This window comes from Camelus ferus, chromosome 7 (assembly GCF_009834535.1).
Source record: "Camelus ferus isolate YT-003-E chromosome 7, BCGSAC_Cfer_1.0, whole genome shotgun sequence".
Classification (NCBI taxonomy): domain Eukaryota; kingdom Metazoa; phylum Chordata; class Mammalia; order Artiodactyla; family Camelidae; genus Camelus; species Camelus ferus.
The window spans coordinates 3,284,271-3,304,133 of record NC_045702.1 but is presented as its reverse complement, the minus strand read 5'-3'; the positions used below and the strand labels follow the sequence as shown (position 1 = coordinate 3,304,133).

The following is a 19,863-nucleotide window of genomic DNA, read 5'->3' as shown; positions in this document are numbered from 1 at the left end:
TATAGAATTTGGAGTTTAGCAGCCCAAGAATGTGACAGCTACTTCTTCTCACAAGACCCTTCTGTTTTCTCCCATGAATGGTCTTGATTTCATGGTTTAAGATGGTAGCAAGCATTCGAGGTAGAAAGATGGGAAAAGGTAGGGGTGGTGGGGGAGGGGCAGTGGAGAAGAAGAGTAAGTTAAGAACATTCACCCTGACAGATGCATTACTAGTCATTTCTACTCATCACCTGTCATAGCTATTTTTATGTGTCAGTGTGGTCAAACAGGATGTTGCTGTGGAGGATTTGGGCTTTTTAATGTGATTAACCTTAAATCAGTAGACTTTTCAGTAAAGCAGATTACCCTCCGTGATGTGGTGGGCTTTGTCCAATCAGTTGAAGGATTTAAGAGGAAAGAGACTGATCACTCCAAGAAAGGAAATTCTGCTGCCAGAGGGCCTTTTCCCTGGGTTTCCAGCCTTCTGGTCTACCCTACCCTGTAGATTTCAGATTTGCAAGCACGCACAATGGAGTGAGCTAATTCCTTAAATTCTTTAAACTAAACCAATCTCTCTCTCTCTCTCTCTCTCTCTCTTTCTCTCTCTCTCTCTCGGTTCTGTTTCCCTAGAGAAACCCAGTCTTCAGGACACATCCATGTTCTCCTCCCCCCTGGTCATTTTCAGCATGTGTATATATATAAACTCTTTTTTTTTTAAATTTGCTTCTTTGGATCCTGGCCTGACTCTCCAGGGAATCTTACCTAGCTACCCATATTTGCTTTTGTTTTCAGGAAACTGTAAGCTAGAATAGGCTTCTTGCAGATGGTTCATGCTTAAAAAAAAAAACTTCCCGTATCTCACTCTAAGGGCCTTCTGATCCAACCTTACAGCAGCAAGGCAGCCAGCGTAGGTGGTTTCTTGTAGGTGGCTTCGCTGTCTGCACCTAGTAGCTGCTTGATGAAGACTCGCTGATGGAGAGATTCTTGCAGCAAAGCTGTTTAGCTGATTGGCTATTCAGGGCCAGGTGAGTGGAAATCAGAGGGGTGAGAAATTGTGTGGAGCTGCAGAGGGATCCAGGCCTCCCTGTCCCCAAATAAACCTAATGAGCTGAACCTGTGCCAGCCGCCCTTGTCAGACATGCCTTGGGGGGAGAGACAGGATGGAGGCCGGCTCGTGGCCATGGGACAAGCCCCTGTCCAGGTGCCCCTGCCCCAGACTGCTGTGCCTCGGGTCCACGCAAGGGAGCTGATGGCCGGACCTGAGAGGTTTCTAGTAGAGCTGGGCAACGGTGCCAGCTGCGATGGGAGGTGAGTAACATGGCAAGACAGGCAGCTGGTGGCGTCTTCCTTGGCAGGCGGGCTGCCGCGCTCTGCCAGGCTCAGCTGCCTGTGTCCGGCAAATGCAGGGAAGAGCGGGCGGGGCCGAGAAGCGGGCTTCGGTGGAGAGCCCGCTCGGTGCTCCAGGAAGGTGCTCAGCTACAGGATGAAGCTGCTTGGCTTGCACTAGCTTCTCTCCCACCCCCTTGGCACAGGGAGCCACTCACCGGGGAAGGGCTGAGTCCCTCCTGCGCTCCTTCAAATGCGCTCCTTCCTAGGTCCACACAGGGACTTGCCCGGAGGGAGGACTTGGCAGGACACTTTAAGCTGCCTGCCACCTTGCAGGAGCTGAGGGGTCGGGACCCCTACTGTCCTTTGGAGAATCCAGGGAACGGGTTCCTGCCCAGGCGCTTGGCCAGGGTCTAAAGGGAGCCTGCATGTGCGCCTGTCGGGTAGCAAGGGTTCTGACAGAGCAGAACAGGACCTAAATGCCGGCTCTGCCATTTCCTACTGACTGTGTGACTTTGGAGGAGCTACTTAATCATTTTAAGCCTCAATTTTCTCATTAGTAAAGTGAGGCTAACATGTGTTAGGGGCTGAATTGTGCCCCCCACCATTTATTTATATATTTATTTTGAAGTATAGTCAGTTTACTATGTTTTGTCAATTTCTGGTGGACAGTGTAATGCCTCAGTCACACATGTACATACATGTATTCCTTTTCAGATTCTTTTTCATTATAGGCCATTACAAGGTATTCAGTATAGTTCCCTGTTCTAAACAGTAGGCCCTTGTTGTTTATCTATGTTATATATAGTAGTGTGTGTGTGCAATTCCAAGCTCCCAATTTATCCCTCCCCACCCCGTTTCCCCACTCCTGGTAACTGTAAGTTTGTTTTCTATGTATGTGAGTCTGTTTCTGTTTTACAAATAAGTTCATTTGTGTCTTTTCTTTTTTTTTTTAGATTCCACCTATAAGTGATATCATATGGTATTTTTCTCTCTTTCTGGCTTACTTTACTTAGAATGACCATCTCCAGGTCCATCTATGTTGCTGCAAATGGCATTATTTTATTCTTTTTTTATGTCTGAGTAGTATTCCATTGTATAAATATACCACACCTTTATCCAGCTGTCTGTCGGTGGACATTTAGATTACTTCCATGTCTTGGCTATTGTAAATAGTGCTGCTATGAATATTGGGGTGAATGTATTTTTTCAAATTAGAGTTCCCTCCAGATATATGCTCAGGAGTAGCATTGCTGGATCACATGGTTAAGTCTATTTTTAGTTTTTTGAGGAATCTCCTTGTTATGGCAAACTGCTGCACCAAACTACATTCCCACCAACAGGGTAGGAGGGTTCTGTTCATTTATTTCTGCTTGTTTGTTATACTCCGCATATGACTGAAATCATATTTGTTTTCCTGTCTGACTTATTTCACATAACAGATTTATAAATGTCCAATGCAGTGTTGTTAACTAGAGAGCCGTGTTTGAAGCAAAGCTCTAGAACTTTCTCATCTGGCATAACAGAAATTTTATACACGTAGAACAGCCAGCCACTCCCCATGCCCCCTTCCCCCTCTGCCAGCCCCTGGCAGAGCCATTCTGTTCTCTGCTTCCTTCCGTGAGTGTGACTGTTTTAGATTTGTCATGTAAGTGGAATCACGCAGTATTTGTCCTTCTGTGACTGGCTTACTTCACTCCCTGTAATGTCCTCTGGGTTCATCCTTGTTGTCTGATTTGGCAGGAAGTCCTACCTTTTCTCTTTGAAAAGCAGTCAAAGTCAAAATATGCAGTAAAGTTGGCTACTGGGCACCTGGTGCCAGAAAGACCCACAGAAAGGTTCCGAGTGGCACAACCTGGCCTCCATCAACCCACCATTCGAGAGCCTTTCCACCGGATATAGTTGAAGGAGGGGTGTGAGACCTGGGAGGGGCTGGGCCAGGCAAGTGCCCCGAGAGATCTGCTGATCTGAAGCCAGCAGGAGACTCCTTTGAAGTATCAGGTATAATCTTGCAAATGTGCATAAACTTTGCATTCTACCCATATTCATTTTCGATGTAGAGTAACACTTAAGGTCTTTACTGAGAAGTCAAATAGAAGTGCCCGAAGGGTTTCAGATCACTCCCCACCGGACACAGCTGAGCACCCTGGGGCCCCGCCGACTTGGTTGGACCCAGGGAGCCAGCTGAGCAGGCGGGTCCTGTTTCCCTTTGCTTCTCTCCCTTTCCCGCTGGTGTCTTTGCCCTTGGGTATCAGTCCTGGGCGGTGTTCATGGACCCCGTGAGTTAGCAGTGGGTCCTTCCGGAGATGTTAACAGATGTTAAAATGGGTTTTAATTGAAGAGGGAACTCTGAAGGACAGACCAGTTCTAGGTGCTCAGGAATGAATCATTTTGCTGCAGGGGCTACTGGTCTTACCCATCACCAAAGTCCCCGGGGGCTGCTGTGGTCCAGGTGTACCAGGGGAGGGGTGCTGCTCATCTCACTGCCCAGGTCTCCTTTCTGAGTCTTTGCTGCGGGGGCCTGGATGGCAGCTTTGCTTGGGGACCTCTTGCTGCAGTGGCTGCATCTTTCCCTCAGGAGCAACACTGCACAGCGACTCCCCTGGGGGTCTGTGTGGCCTGGCGCACTCAGTCCAGCCCACCCAGGTGGTAACCCTTGCTTTAGACTCTCCCGTAGCAGGCCACAGATGCAGGGAGCCACCCCGGAAACTCCCCACCCAGCGGGGAAGTCTGAATACCAGGCGGACGCAGCAGGAGCCAGAGCCTGAGCCGGTGGCGGGGATTTCGCACGGGTTTTTTGTTTTTGTTTTTGGTTTTTTTTTTTTTTTCTGCACTCTCGGCCAAGCCAGGCAGGCTCCCAGATGCCCGTCCTGAGCTTTGGGAATCTGCGCCAGATAGATACTTAGAATTTGGTTCAGGCTGCCGTCAAGGTGACCAGGCAACACTGTCTGGACTCAACTGTCAACGCCAGGAAGGGACACGATGCCTTGGCTTTTGCTGGTGTGTGTTTGTTCTTGTAAGATGACGGGGGTCGGGGGGGCCCTGGGAAGGAGCGGAACAAAGGGAAGTCTTCTGTTAAACACTGGTAACTGGAAGCGTATCTCCTCTGCCTCCTCTCCACGAGGAAGTGCACTGGCAACGCAGAGGGGCCGCAGAAGGCCTCTGCGCCCGGAGCGCCCCGGGTTCTGGAAGGCACAGGTGTTCCCACCTGCAAGCTACCAGCTGGTCAAGCCGGACGCAGTCTCCACACTGCGTTTCTCCTCCGCCTATAACTCGTGTCCAGCCAGGGGCAGCGGCAGGGCGGGAGCAGCGGTGCTCGGGTCCCAGCAAGGCAGCAGGGACATCCGGCAGGGAGGGCAGGAGGCCACCTCTGTCCCTGCGTTCTCCTTGTGCCCAGGACTCGGCGGGAGCCCTTGAGTTCCTGTAAGGTCAGTCCATGGGCTTCTCTCTCTCTTTCTCTTTTTTTTCTCTTAACCAACAGACACCCTTGAGGTCCTGGTTGATTTTCAAAAAGAAAAAGAAGCTTCTTTGAGTGAAAGGATGGAACATAATAAGTTCTCTCAATTTATTTAAAATAAAGGCCAAGGTTTCGATGGCTAGCGTTCCTGCAAACCCCGCACCCCGGGCAAACAGAAGGGAAGCCATTCTTTGGTGCGCATGGAGCACCTTCCTCCTCAAACGCCGCCGGGCACTTGGCAGAGGAGAGGAACAAAGCCCCTCGCCCTGTGGCCCCCGTAGCGGCCCCCTGCCCGGGCGCGCCTGCTGGCAGCACTGCTGCGGGGGCGCAGCTCCGGCCCCCTGCGCAGGTTGGCGTCCGGTTCCCGGGGCTGTAGCCACGCCCCGCCCGCGTCCCCGCCGCTCCCGGCGCCCCCTCCCGCCGGCGCCCCCTCCCCAGTCCCCTCCCCTGCCCGCCGGCCGAGCATGCGCCGTGCGCCGCGGGAGGCGGGCGGGAGCGGCGCGCATCGCTCGGGTCCCCTTCCTGCACCGCGCCGCCACTTGCAGGTTGCTAAGCAGTTATCATTGTTTCTGTGGCGATTGCAGAGGCCGTTGCTAATTGGAGAAGCCCCGCTGAGCCGCAGCATCTCCCCTCTTCGGATCCGCGCTCCGCTCTTTGCATTGAAAGAGAAAACTAGGCTGGCCTCCCCCGCGCCCTCCCCCATCCTCCCCCAGTAGCCGTGTGATTTCGGAAGTATGGACTAAATCCTAGTCCTCCCGCCGACTAGACCCTGGTGGCCCCAAACTGCCCGGCAGATCGCACCGGCCCCCGGGCCGCTGTGCACCCCGGACAGGAGATCATGACTACAGCCAAGGAGCCAAATGCTTCAGGGAAATCCGTGCAGCAGCAGGAGCAGGTAATGCTGCTTTAGGGAGTGTTCCCGGGTCTCGGTGTGCGTGTGTGTGCGTGCGCGCCCGCGGGTGTGTGTGTGTGTGTGTGTTGAGTGATTTAGTATTCGCATGACTGTGGCCACCTGAGCCACGGAGCTGGCCCGAGAAATGAAGTGCTGAGTGTGTGCTGGGGTCTGCCTTTGTCCTCTCCCCCACTTCTATTTTTGAAAGACCCTTGGTCCATCAGTAATGCACAGCCACAGGGAGCATCTGCCGAGGTGAACTTGAAGTAAAGGGACCTCCGGACAAAGGCCTCTCTCAGAGCTGCAGAATTCAGCCCGTCTGCTGTGGAGGTTTCAACTACTTTGTAATTTGGGGGAGGGGGATGGAGGAGGTGGCTAAACCCCACCCCCCAAAATGTTCCATTTAATATTCCGTTTATTCTGACTTTCCAGCAGGACTTTGCTCTGGTCCTAACACAAGTCGAAAGAAGACTTATGAGCTGTGCTGAAAGGACTTTTTTTGGATACCTGTGTCCCTTTTCCTCCTTTTAAAACTATTTCTGAAGGTATTACCAGGTCGCTGCTGTTCATCCTGGCATTTGGAGAGTACACACTCTCCCAGCTAGAAAAGCCAGAGGAGGCACCGTGGGGACCCAGTGGGGCCCCAGCTGAGCAGTAGCAGGCCTTGGAGGTCTGGCAAGGGTGGCAAGGATTGCATTGGTGTCCCCATATGACAGCAGGTGGCCTGAAGGGCCCAGTGTCTGCAGACTCGGGAGTTGAGGGAAACCAGCAGGCTGTTATACTGTAATTCCCTTCTCAGAAGATCTTGAGGGTTCTTATCTTTTTTAATCGCTGCTTAGTTCTCCTCGGCAGATCATTAAAATAGACCCTGGGAGACACCAGTGGATTCACAGAGCAGCCTCCTCAGGCCTCGTGAATCAGCAGCGGGGGCTGACCTTCCCTGCTTATTTTAGGGGTGTTGTGAGCAGTCCCTTGCTGGGATTGGGGCAAAGATAGGGGGCCCCTCTAGAGTTCAGGAAGGCAGAGAGCCTCTCTAGGGACATTGCGTGACATCCCATCCTCAACTATTCAGAGACCTTATGAAGACAACTTTGGATCTGTTTTTCTTGCAAGCTGCCTTTTTGGGGTCATTTCCTTGAAGTCCATTTTCCCATTAAAAAATGAGACCATCTTATTAGCTGTATCATCATCATTTAAAGAACTTAGATACAGTTTCACGTCTTCTGGGAAGAAGATTCTGTAAATGTGGAAATGCAGGGGTTCTTCTGTGCAGTGGGCAGGCTCGTGTGAGGGCTCATGCTCTGGGCAGCATGAACACGGGGGTTCTCGGTGGGCAAGGCAAGCCCTCCTCCTTTAAAATATTCTACAGGATATTTGTTCACGAAAGCAAAGTGTCCATGCCGAGTTAGCATCCTGTAACTGCCTGGGCTTCCTTGTAATACAGATCTCCTCCTCACTAGCTAGGAAATAGACCTGCCCTGGGCTTCCAGGCTCCGGCGAGGACTCAGGTGGCAGTTCCGACCATGGGACAGGAGCAGTGACTGGGGAGAGAGCACAGTGCTAAGCCCAAGGGCAGGCACGCAGAAGCCGGGTCTGTGTTACGTGGAAGGAGGTCCGTGGCTCTGCTCAGCTTGCTCTCATTTTGCCTGATACCCTCACCTGCCAGGAGAGTGGAAATGGTTAACCAGGGTGTGGGTTTGGGAGGACGTATACAGGCTCTCATTTGATTTTATACCTTTTGATCATGGGAAGCGCCTTACGCTTGAACCTGCTGAAATCGTGGAAGACTTCAGCTGGCCTGACACTGAAGACCAGGGGTGCGTGGTCTCAGGGAGCAGGTGGGACGTCCAGAAGCCGCTGTCCCGTCCCATGCAGCTGGGAGGGCCCTTTCCCCTGCTCCCAGAGGGACGTGAGAATTGCGGTCCCTGGCAGAGGGCCTCAGAGCCTGCCCTGTGACGTCCAGCAAAGAGGAGGCCAGCAGCAGGGCCGGGAGCAGAGGCAGAGTGGGACGGAGGTCGGAGACGGCACATCTAAAGCCGACACGCCTGTAGGGGGCGCTGGCCGTGGTCTTAGCAAACTGCTCCAAGCACAGAGCGGCGGGTAACACAGCTCATGTAGACTGCTTCTTCCTCCTCCCTTATCGGTCAGTTTTCAAGAGACACAAACTCTCTCTGTGCGTAGGCTGCTGAGCTCTGAACACATCCTCCAATTCTACACATATTGCTCCCTTGTTTCTAATGAAGCTTTGGGGATGGCCCCTTTCCTAGGCTGGTAGCAACATGCTTCCTTTTTTTTCTTTTTTTTTTTTTTTTAACGAGAGAGAAAGAGACACATGCTGGTTTGTGGTTTGCTTTGGTTTTTAAGTTGGGGATCATTTGATTGTGCTAATAACTTAATGGCTGCCGCCAACTCACCAGACCTTGTTCCTTGGTTGAAACTCTTAGCATTACCGAGGATTTCCATTTAATGTAGCCTGAGACTTGTTTTGAACAGTCTTTAAAATTCTTTGGTTCCTGCAGACTACCCCTTAGTTCTTAGCAAGCTAACACAGGCGTAGTACAGTTTCTTACCTGCCTTGGTAGTTGGGAACCAGGCACGTGGGTGGTGGCTGGAAATAACTTTTACATGCTGAGGATTACTGCAGATTAATGAAAAAAAATCAAACGATTTTTACCTATGAATTAGAGATTGCCAAGTTTTTCCAATTTGTTTTCTAAAATATGTACTAAAAATAGATGACTCTGTAGAAAGAATTTTTTTAAATGATACTGTATGAACATTGAAATAAAATGGAGAAGAGACATCTAAAGGCCTTACTCCCTCTCTTTGGAGATGCTAAGAATTATTTTTAAATGAAATATGAAAACTCAAAGATGTTTGGACACAGTATCTCTTTTAAGCGGAATGAATTAAATCCCTCCTTTGGCTCTGAGGCCCATCAGATGTTACAGAGGCTTGTCGGTCGTGGAGTCCACACTGGCCTGCCCCCAGCTTCGCCATGTGCCCAGAGGTCAGCCTGTGAGGTGAAGTTGAAAAGGCTGAGGCCAATTTGGTTTAAATTTAGTGTATTCTCACAAACAAACTAGATCTTTCCTTAGAGAAACAAAGGAAGGGATTTTTTTTTCCCCCTGAAAATACATTAAAGCATAAATTTATTTTAAAATATACTGTCCTCGTTTCAAATGCCAAAATGGAAAAGTGGTGATCAGGGATGCCGTGGGGAGTAAGAGGAGACAGAAAGCATTCTCCTTGCTTCTGTCAGCCGTGACCATTTTTTTCCTCAAATATTGAGCAGGGAGGAGTTTTTAGTGGCAGATTCTGTATCTGTATGTGTTGGTGGGGGGTTTGTTCACACACACACAGACACACACAGAGGCAGACCCCATGCATCAAAATCATGGTTGGAAAAGACTTCGTAAGTGCATCACGTGACCTAGTCCACCCTCTTTGGCTGGGGGATCTCGCAGTTAAATAAGAATATGCCTTTTCTTAAAAGGTCTTCAAAAAAGCCTCTTCCCATTCAGAAATATTCTGTGTTCTGTGGGCCGACTTGGGTCTTCTGCTGAATGTCAAGTTCACCGCCTCTATGACTTCCTAGATCTGAATGCCAGTGGGTCTGACGGTCCTTCTATATGTAACAATTACTTTTTGTTGCTTCTCTGTTTTCTCCAAGCTACACAAGTCCTAATACATAAGGACTTAAGATTGCCCCAGTGTGTCTATTCTCCTGTTAAATTATGGGCCCCAGGACCTGCTGCTGACTGGTAGGTTGGATTATTTACCTGGACCTTTGTAATAACCATGCCTTTGCAGAAGAGTTTTCTGAAGTGAATAAAATTTTATAAACAGCTATGAAGTGAACATTAAAACGCATGGAGCTTAGAATTTGGAACGAGGGTAGGATACAAAGGTGATGACTGCTGACTTTCCCAGGCCAGTCCTCTTTGCGTTAGACCGTGTTGCTTCTTTCAGTGGTAAAATTACATATTGAGGCAGAGGATCTGGCTTTGATCATCATGGGAGTTAAATTTTTTATGTAACCGCGTCAAAGGAAAAGGCAATGAGAGGTACCTGCGGTGGAGGCAGCGGTGGTGTTAAGAAGAGAAGGGGGGCTGAGAGGAGGAGGAAGGGGAAGAAGAAGAACCAGAAGACAAATTCAGTGTTAGGAAGCGCAAACATGACGTCTTCATGAGCCTTTCAGCAGGAGCCGTGGTCCTTTCATGACTCAGAAAGTCTCACGATGTGCTGCGTTAGTTCCCACGATGGATGCAGAAATTGTCCGGGTGTAAATTAAATCATGTTCTGCCCACGGGCTGACTTAGCCAAGACTCTGGATAAAAAGGAGACTCGAAGGAACTGGGCGAAGAAGAGGGATGATGGCTTCTTAAGATTGTCTTGAAATTCATCTCGGACTCCTCGACTTCCAGAGCAGGGAGAGGGAGAGAAGCTCCTTGCCTGCAGAAGGGGTTGGTGTGCGAAGGGTCTGAGGGGAGATCTGTCCTGTAGAGGGAGCAGGTTCAGAGCCAGAGCTCAGTGCCTGGAGCTGCCGGGTGGAGCCGGCAGCTGAGGGGCGCGGGGGAGAGCTGTGCGACGTCTTTGAGGAGAGGAAGGAGGGGGCTGGCGTGATGCTTTTCTTAGATGAGGCTGTGTAGCCTCGTCACCAGAGAGAACAGCACAGCCATGAAGCAGACACTGGCCTGAAGCCATCATCTGTGTGCTCGGGTGTCCACAGGTAGTTCCCACTCTTCTGGGATGCAAGTCACGGGATGTGTTAAAAGCAGTCAGTTAGCAAGTGTCACTTGACGAAACAAAAACCCAGACAACCCCAGACTGGCTGTATACACAGCCCAAATTCGAAACAAGTGGAAAGCAGCTGAGTTTTCTTCCTGAAAGATGCCTTCTCTGTGCATTGAACATGTTTTGTTGTGTTGCATCAACATTCCACTGAATTTCATCCAGCCCTTCATTTCTAGGACTTGGAGTTACCGTAGAAGGCTTAGCCAGGACCTTCAAATGCTCCGCAGAGGAAACCCGGGGGACCTAGAGGGTTGGAGAATGCTTTCTATTAACCATCACCAAAACACCTTCAGCTCCAGCATGTCTGTGGGGGAGGCTCAGATGCTGAGCACTTGCAGGGATGAGCAGTCCCCGTGTTCCCGCCTTATTGGCAGTTGTAGCTTTGTTATCTTTTATGGAAATGAGCCATGCCGGCATTTGGCATTAACTGATTTGGTTTTGCCGTAGACATTTTTCACCCTCTCTCGTTGAGAGAGAGAGAAGACAGAATGAGTCTGTCGATCGAGTTCTAAAAATCGAGGAAAAGAGTATAACTTGGGGAAGAAGCGATTCTCTGTAAGCTTTTAGAGATCAGTGCTGGGTGGAGGTCCTTGCTTTGAAAATACCAGATGAGTGGAGGTTGTGCGTTCTTGATTCGAACATTGTTTGGAAAGGCAGGATGAGCTAAAAGGTTTTTATTTCACATGTGGGTTTGGTTACTTTGTGGCCTTAAAGCGTGGGAGTGGATAACCATGTAATTGAGTGGAATTTCAGCCTAAATCCTGTTTGTTGTAATTCTTCATGAGAGACATTCCCGGGTCCTTCCTGACTTGGGCATCCTGTGTTCCTTGAAGTGGGGAAATGAATGAAAGAGGGGAGGGGTGGAAAGGAATTTTTAAAATAGCCCAGATAAAGTGATCAGTCCAGAAAGTTTGTTCTCAGTCCTTCCCCCATCTGCCGTTTACTCTCCAGAACTCTTTACCGCCATGTCCCTAATGGGCCTTTTTTAAAAAATTCAGAATATGGGGTCATTTATCCTTTTTTAAAATTAAAAATTTTTTCCCTTTTTTCATTGAAATATAATCAGTTTACAATGTTGTGTCAATTCCTGGTGTACAGCGTAATAGTTCAGTCATATGTATATATACGTATATTCATTTTCATAGTCTTCTTCATTATAGGTTACTACAAGATATGAAATGCAGTACCCTGAGCTATACACTATAAACTTGTTTATCTATTCTATATGTAGTAGTTTGTATCTGCAAATCTCAAACTCCCAGTTTATCCCTTCCCAGCCCATTTCCCCCTGGTAACCATAAGTTTGTTTTCTATGCCTGTGAGTCTGTTTCTGTTTTGTAAATAAGTTCATTTGTATCTTTTTTTTTTTAGATTCCACATATAAATGATATCATGTGGTATTTTTCTTTCTCTTTCTGGCTTACTTCACTTAGAAAGACGATCTCCAGGTGCATCCATGTTGTAGCAAATGGCCTTCTTTTATTTTTGTTTTATGGCTGAGTAGTGTTCCCTTGCATAAACATACCACAACTCCTTTATCCAGTCATCTGTCAATCCCGATTGGCCTTTAGTTGTCACTGGTACCTATAAGGTACCAATATTTGTCCATAGTTGACTTTTTATCAAACCTTCTCAATGTGATTCCACCTGGCCTTGCTCAATGACTGAGACAAATCCAACCACTGAAAAATGTATAAAGTCAGTGTAATGCATCACTTTCCTTGAGAGCATCTGCAATTTTAACAACAGCAGTTGGTGATGAGACCCAGTGGAATTACTAATGGTTGAAATTTCTGGCACAAACTTCCGACAGAGTTGATCAAAGAAAAAAAACCTGTGGTGTTTAGTCACAATCATGAATGGAAACTTAAGGAGCGGTCACAGTGAGCACAGTCATGGCACCCCTTAAACCACTGCTGGTTCGTGGTATCTGGTCAGTTCTGTGAATTCTGCATTTACATGGAGCAGGTCCTGCGACTGGCGAGGACCAGAGAGCAGCTGCTGTTCTGTGTTCAGCTTCCAGTCCCAGGAGGATTTAGTGGTGATGGAATTGAAGCTTGCAGCAGTCCCCTCCTAGGAAGCGTTGCCTCGGCACAGGCGTTGAGCCAGTGCCGTGGGCCCTCGTCCACAGTGCTGCCTGTCTATTTTTAGCAGTGGTGGCTGGGATGCCCTTGGATTTGGGATGCAGTCCTCTGCTAGCGACTTTACGAAACACCTTAGTGATATAATAAAGTCTTGATAAGAGAATTTTCTGTTATTTTGTGTTATTGTGTTATTCCCTTACTAGGATCTGGTCAATTGTTAGAGAGATTTAGTTTCTCCTGCCAGAACTAGAAACTGCTTTCCCATCAGAAAGCACATGAGACTCGGAGCATCATCTCAGGCTGTTCCATTGTTAATCTGGAACACAGGCTTCTGAAAAATGTCAGCGTGCACGCCTGTGTGTGGAGGTGGGAGACGGGACCGCGAGGCCCCCGCATGGTCTGCTGATTGAAATGGGAAACCATGGTGGGTGGGGCTCTTTCAGAATGTTTTCAAAGTTCAGAGTCTGTCTTCCGACCTACTCCTGTGGTTCCTCTTGACAGTGATGGGAGTCTGTGTCCTTGGAAGGTTAGACTCAACCCAGACTGACATGAGCATCAGACCAAAGAATTTGAAATCTATCCCCTTTGTTTTCTTTTCTTTTTTTTGTATATGTGTATTTTTATTGCAGTACAATCAGTTTACCATGTTGTGTCAATTCCGGGCGTACAGCACATTGCTTCAGTCATACATGAACATACGTATATTCATTTTCATATTCTTTTTCACTATAAGTTACTGTAAGGTATTGAATTTAGTTCCCTGTGCTATATAGTGGGACCTTGTCGTTCACCTATTTTATGTATATTAGTTAGTATCTGCAAATATCAAATTCCCAATTTATCCCTTCCCACCCTTTTCCCCCCTCGGTAGCCATAAGTTTGTTTTCTATGTCTGTGAGTCTGCTTCTGTTTTGTAAATAAGTTCATTTGTCTTTCTTTTTTTTCAGATTCCACATATACATGATATCATATGGCATTTTTCTTTCTCTTCCTGGCTTACTTCACTTAAAGTGATGGTCTCCAGGTCCATCCATGTTGCTGCAAATGGCATTATTTCATTCTTTTTTATGACCGAGTAGTATTCCATTGTATAAATCTACCACAGCTTCTTTATCCAGTCATCTGTCGATGCACATTTAGGTTGTTTCCATGTCTTGGCTATTATAAGTAGTGCTGCTATGAGCATTGCAGTGCATGTATCTTTTTGAATTAGGGTTCCTTCTGGATATGTCCCCAGGAGTGGGATTGCTGGATGGTAAGTCTATTTTTAGTCTTTTGAGGAATCTCCATACTGTTTTCTATAACAGCTACACCAAAGTACATCCCCACTAGCAGTGCAGGAGGGCTGCCTTTTCTCCACACCCCTTCCAGCATTTATCGTTTGTGGACTTTTGAATAATGGCCATCCATTTCGTTTCTCTTGTAGAAATAGACAACAGAGATGTCCTTGAATGATGGTGATGTCTGTTTTAAAATTAATGAGAGAAATTTTACTTCTCTGTTTTTGAAGAGGCGATTTTTATTCTTCTTGTTAGAATATTTGAGGTTGTTACTGTGTTCACTCAGGGAACTCTTAGAATTATAGCACGTACTTTGTATCTTAAATTGGATCCCTGGATAGGAGAGGCAAGTAAACATATTTTTAAATTTTAATAGCTACCTAATACCCCCTGTGCTTTGTGGACAGATGCTGGCTCAGAGGAAGGTTTCTCTTTGATTAGCAGGCGCACTGTCAGGGGAGAGGCATCGCCGGCGAGGAGGGCTGGGTGGAGCAGCTGGAGGTGGGGAGACCTTCCCAGCTGTGCCATCCAGACCTGGGGGTCGGCTGAGCGCTCTGTGCTGGGAGGCGACTTGGGGAAACCGGGCGTGCTGACACGGTGGCGTGGGAAGGGTTGCAGGGGGAAGCAGAGCAGGGTCAGGCCAATTCTCGAAGAAAGGGAGGAAAACGGAACTTCACAGAATGGAATCCTGCTCAGTAGAAGGGGGTTTGGGGAGGAATGTGTGCAACTGGGAGAATGACTTGGACATCAGGATAACACTTTGTGGGGGGAGGGATTCTGTCATCCAGGCGTGTCTGATGGGCTGGAAAGGGCGCTGCGAGCTAAAGGGGTTTGTGATGTCCCCAGTAAAGTTCAAGTTTACTTAGAAGCAACAAAATATTTTAGGGCTTAATGGTTACACTCACACACGCACACACACACAAATATGTGTGTACATAGATAGATAGATATAGATAGATAGATAGATAGATAGATAGATAGATGTAGAGATACGTACATGCACTATTTCTTGAAATAGCCTGAGATATTTTTAAGACTCAGGACAATTGGAATTTTTGGCTATGATTTTGAAAAGCAGAATAAACACTGGCTTCCACCAGTACCAGGTCACATGGTACACAGGTAGAGAATGAGATTAACCAGTAAGAGAACTTCGGCAGGTAAGCGCTGTTTTATTATTAAAAATCCTAGCGCCTTAATGCCTCAGAGCTCCCTTAATGCATTCCATTAATTTGACCTGCTCATTACAAAGGCAGGGTGGGGCAAGGGGTGGGGTATTCTGCCTTGACCTCGCCAGTCGCTCTTTTTCCCGGGGGTTGGAAGAGCACACGTGGGCGTGGGCATGGATGCCTCTGACTTCTGATCCCAGGTCCCCGCTCCTAGCTGAGGGACCTTGGGCCAATCTGGTCTGTGTCCACATCTGGAGAGAATGCCCATTACACTGTATTTGTGAAGCACAGAACACTGTTCCTAGCGTGGAGATTTCAAACTGCTGTCGAGTGAGCACTTCCTTTGTGTGCTGGCATGGCGTTGACATGTGAACGGCTCTTGTTGCTTTCAGCATTTGGCGGAGGCTTGTGTGTCCATTCTAACAGTGGCTGTTTTATGAAATCATAGAATGTTGGACTTTTAAGGCGTTTCATAGACCATCCTGCCCAGAGATTTTTGGACTTTTGTTTTCTTAACAGAAACCTATTCCCCAAATTAAATAAGCCAAACCCAACATGTGAAAGAGGTGACAGCACTTCCTTAGGGACACCCAGGGACATCCCAGCAGAGCCCCAGAGCAGCTGGGAGCACGGCTTTCAAACCAGACATCTAATTCAGCAGTAGAATGTTACACAGGAGGCAGTAAGGCTCAGAGAGGTTAAGTAAATTACCAAAATCACACAGCAGACAAACTGCAGATTCAGGACTGCAAACCCCCCCCCTTTTTTTTTTTTGCTCCAAAGCAAGCAATCCCAGGTGAGATGTGGTAAAAGTTATATACTGAAGAGATTAACACAAAAACTGACATTAACTGGAAATGGCACAGGAAATAAAAGAAATAAGTATTATATATGCACTGAAAAACTCTTGTCTGCAGATCAGCTGACAAAGGTACAGGCTTGGGGCAGTGAGGGGTTGACCGCTGTTCTCTGTCTTCACATCGTGCAGGAGTTGTAGCTCTTTCTTCGTTTGGTGGCACCATCCCAGGAGGCATTTGGTTTTTCATAGCAACTTTTCTTATTTAATTAGTTATTTAATGAGTTGCTTTGGAAACAAGAGAAAAAAATGAAGATATAATAAATGTTTTTCTCCACCATTTTTTCCAAGTAAGCAACAATGAATAAATTCTGCTTGCGCTGGAAGTGTGCAGTGGGTAATTTCCATCTCCTCTTACCCTTAAATAGCTTCAAAGGTGGTAGTTACACAACAGGTGTGGGGAGATGAGTGTGAAAGAGGAGGAGCCCCAGCCTAACGCCTGTGCGTGCGGGGACTTGGACCCGCAGGCGTTCGGACGTTGAAACATTTGGAAATTTCATTAGTTCACGAGCTTAAAGTGAACCGACAGTGTCGATCACTACCCTTGGATTTCAGATCCGTCTTTTTTTCTGTGATTTTTTTTTAATTGAAGTATAGTTGATTTACAGTGTTGTGTTAGCTTCTGGTGTACAACGTAATGATTCAGTTATGTATGTGTGTGTATACATATATATATGTGTGTTCTCTTTCCAGTTCTTTTCCATTATAGGTTATCACAAAATATTGAATGTAGTTCCCTGTGCTGTATGGTAAATCCTTGTTGTATATCTGTTTTATATATAGTAATATTAATCTGCAAATCCTAAACTTCTAATTTATCCCTTTCCCCCTTTCCCTCTTTTTAACCATAGTTTGTTTTCTATGTCTGTGAGTCTCTTTCTGGTTTATAATAAGTTCATTCATGTCATTTTTTAGATTCCACATATAAGTGATATCATGATACTTGTCTCTGTCTGACTTACTTCACTTAGCATGATAATCTCCAGGTCCATCCCTGTTACAGCCAATGGCATTATTTCATTCTTTTTTCATGGCTGAGTAGTATTCCGTTGTATATAGGTACCACAACTTCTTCATCCAGTTGCACAGACCCCTTCTGAGGGTCTGATGAAAGCCGTGGAGCGGCTCACCAGGAAAAATCCGACCGTCTCTTGATCACGTGAGGCTCACAGAAGCCCCCGGGTTTGCAAGTAGACTGCAGGTTGCGTGTCTGTCCCTTTAATGGGGTCTTGCAGAAACCAGCAGGGTCTGAAGATCATTGGCAGATACGATGCTCACTGCTCAGTCCTTGTGCAGATACTGACTGAGTAGCGGTCCCGTCTGGGTGCAGTCAAAGCGCTCACTGCATAGGGGAGGGGCTGGGGTGGGGCTGGGCGTGGAGGGTCAGGGAAAAATGGGTCTGGTACCCCAGAAGTGGTGGCTGAAGGGTCTGTGAGCCATGTCGGGTGAGGAAAGTGGAAAGGGAAGTTGAAGGAAGTGTGTCTTTCATTTGAGGAACTGTCAAATATTAGGAGAAGTGGTAGGATTTCGATCTTTTCATTTTCTGGGCTACTCTAGAAGGCAAAACTAGGGGGTGTGGACCGAGGTCCCTCGACAGCAGCTCTAGCTGAGAGCCAGCCCGCACGCCTCGGGGCAGGGGTCGCTTCTCGCCCCCAGAGCTGCCCCGGGCCCAGCGGGATGACCCCGGGCCTGTGCTCGTCCCCCATTGGGGCAGGCTCGACTCAGGCTCCTTCCACGTGAGGATCTCGGGACTTCAGCGTGGAGCCTTTTGGAGTTTCCCTGACACGCAGCACGGGCCTGCGCCTTGCGTGTCTCCCGCACCGAGCGCGGCGCCCGCGTGGGCCTGTGTGCGGAGTGAGGCGGTGAAGGAAGGGCGCGCGCCCTCCCCGCCAGCCTCCTCCCGGGAGCGAGCCCCAGGTCGGGGGTCCGTGGTTTTATTCACTCAGCAAGTGCATTTCCTAGAGGAAAGTAAACCCCAGTCCCCTGGACGAACACGTCACCCTCCTTCCCTGACGCTCCGAGTCTCGTTACTGCTTTTCCTTTCCCCAAATTCCACCCCACCTGACCTGCCTGGACCCATTTCTCAGCCTCAGAAGCGGCGTCCCTGCCGCGGCTGCGGGTCACGCGCGGGCGTCCTGTCTTGCCGTGGCTCCTCCGCGCAGTGAGTGAACAGCCTGCATTTACCAGCTGGGTCGGTAAACAGGAAGGCCAGCTGGTGAGAGACTGGGGCCCGGCTGGAGAGGGGCCTGTGCGCGGCACCGCGGGCCCTTCTTGCTGAGTCAGAAGCACCGAGCCTCTTTCAACCACAGAAGCGACTTGCTGTGATGAAAAGACGGTAAGATCCCAATTGCGCCCCTTCCCCCGGATGCAGGGGAAGTGGACTCGGACCTTTGAGCTGCAGCTCTGAGACTCAGGTGGGAGAAGTGCTTTCAGGAAACAAGGAAGAAGGTGGATCAACCAATCGCAAAGTGGGCGGAAGACGTGAGGAGACGTTTCTCCAAAGAAGACATCCAGACGGCCAGCAGGCACGTGGAGAGATGCTCAGTGTTGCTGATTACAAGGGAAATGCAATTAAAGCCATAGTGAGGCATCGCCTCACACCGGTCAAAATAGCCATCATTAAAATGGCCATAAAGAGTAAATGCTGCAGAGGGTGTGGAGAGAAGGGGACCCTCCTACACGCTTGGTGGGAGTGTAATTTGGTGCAGCCGTTATGGAAAACTGGAGATTCCTTAAAAAACTGAGAATAGAGTTACTATATGATCCAGCAACCCTACTCCTGGGCATCTGTCTGGAGTGAAGTAAGTCAGAGAAAGACACATACCATATAACATCACTCATGGTTGGAATCTAAAAACAATGACACAAATGAAATTATTTACAAAACAGAAAGAGACTCACAGACACAGATAACAAACTCACAGTCATCAAAGAGGGAAGGAGGGGAGGGGTAAATTAGGAGTTCGGGATTAGCAGCTGCAAACTGCTATATACAAAATGGATAAACAACAAGCTCCTCCCGTACAGCACAGGGAACTGCATTCAGTACCTTGTGACAACCTACAATGGAAAGGAATATATGTGTGTAACTGAATCGCTGAGGCTAGCACAGTACTGTGTGTAGATCAACCACACTTCAGTAAGAAAAGGGCCCGTGCATCACGGTCCGCAGGCCGGGAGGCCTGGGCAGGGCGCGCACCTGCCAGCCTCGTTGCCCCTGGGGCCGTGCAGGGTTGAGGGTGATTTCCAGTGCGGGGACAGGATGCAGCACCTCTGAAGAAGACACGATGAAGCTGTGAACCTTTGGTTTATGGAGCCAAGGAGGTTGTGGGGAGGGGGCTTAGGGGAAGGAGCCTTGGATTCCTGTAGGCCTGAGCTTAAAGTGCAGCCCTGGCACTCACCCGCAGGCGGCTTGGACCCTTTGGGCGACCTCAGTTCCCGCACTGACCGAGTGTCTGACAGATGACAGATGTGAATATTGCTGCTGTGTGGTTGTGGTACGTGCCACGTAGAGGGGTGGAGACATGATGCAGTCATGAGAGTTGGGTCCACGTTTTCATGGTCTCCGCGGCCCCGGAACAGGCCAGCTGGAGGGGAGAAGCCGCCGAATGGATGCAGAGGTTTACATCCTGTGAGGTGTGTTTGCTGCGTTGAGTGAAGTGCTTTACTTTTCCTTACCTGCTGTTGTGCTTGAAGTTGCATAGCTAATAAGATGCATTGCAAGCAGTTAGTCTGCAGTTTCTGACACTGTCAAATTCACGCGGGCGTGTGGCTTGAATAGTTACATTAAGGTGCTTGACGCTAAGTTGTGGTTTATTAGTTGTCAGACATGTGCTTGCAGCTCGGATGCTTATCCAGCTTAGTTCCCTGGTGACACTGCCATGAACGTGAATGTGATAGCAACTCATGGGTGCAATTTTACCTGCAAAGTAGACTCTGCTTTAAAGTTACTAAAATCTTGCAGTGTCGCCAGGTTTTAAGATGACTGAACTTGGTTTCTGAAGAATTACGGTCCTTGTAATG

General features: G+C 48.4%; 1 protein-coding gene across 5 annotated transcripts in view; it reads left to right on the top strand.

Annotated features, from left to right (window-relative positions):
- DPP6 (dipeptidyl peptidase like 6) overlaps window positions 1-19,863 on the top strand; it is an 846,041-nt gene that overhangs the window by 425,091 nt on the left and 401,087 nt on the right. Inside the window, exon 1 of one of the 5 annotated variants that reach the window (XM_032483044.1) lies at window positions 5,267-5,657. The exons of the other annotated variants lie outside the window; for them this stretch is intronic. Coding sequence (XP_032338935.1) covers window positions 5,601-5,657 — 57 coding nt within the window. The 5' untranslated portion in view covers window positions 5,267-5,600. Of the gene's footprint in view, window positions 1-5,266; window positions 5,658-19,863 lie in introns of those variants that run through there. 5 annotated transcript variants of the gene reach the window in all.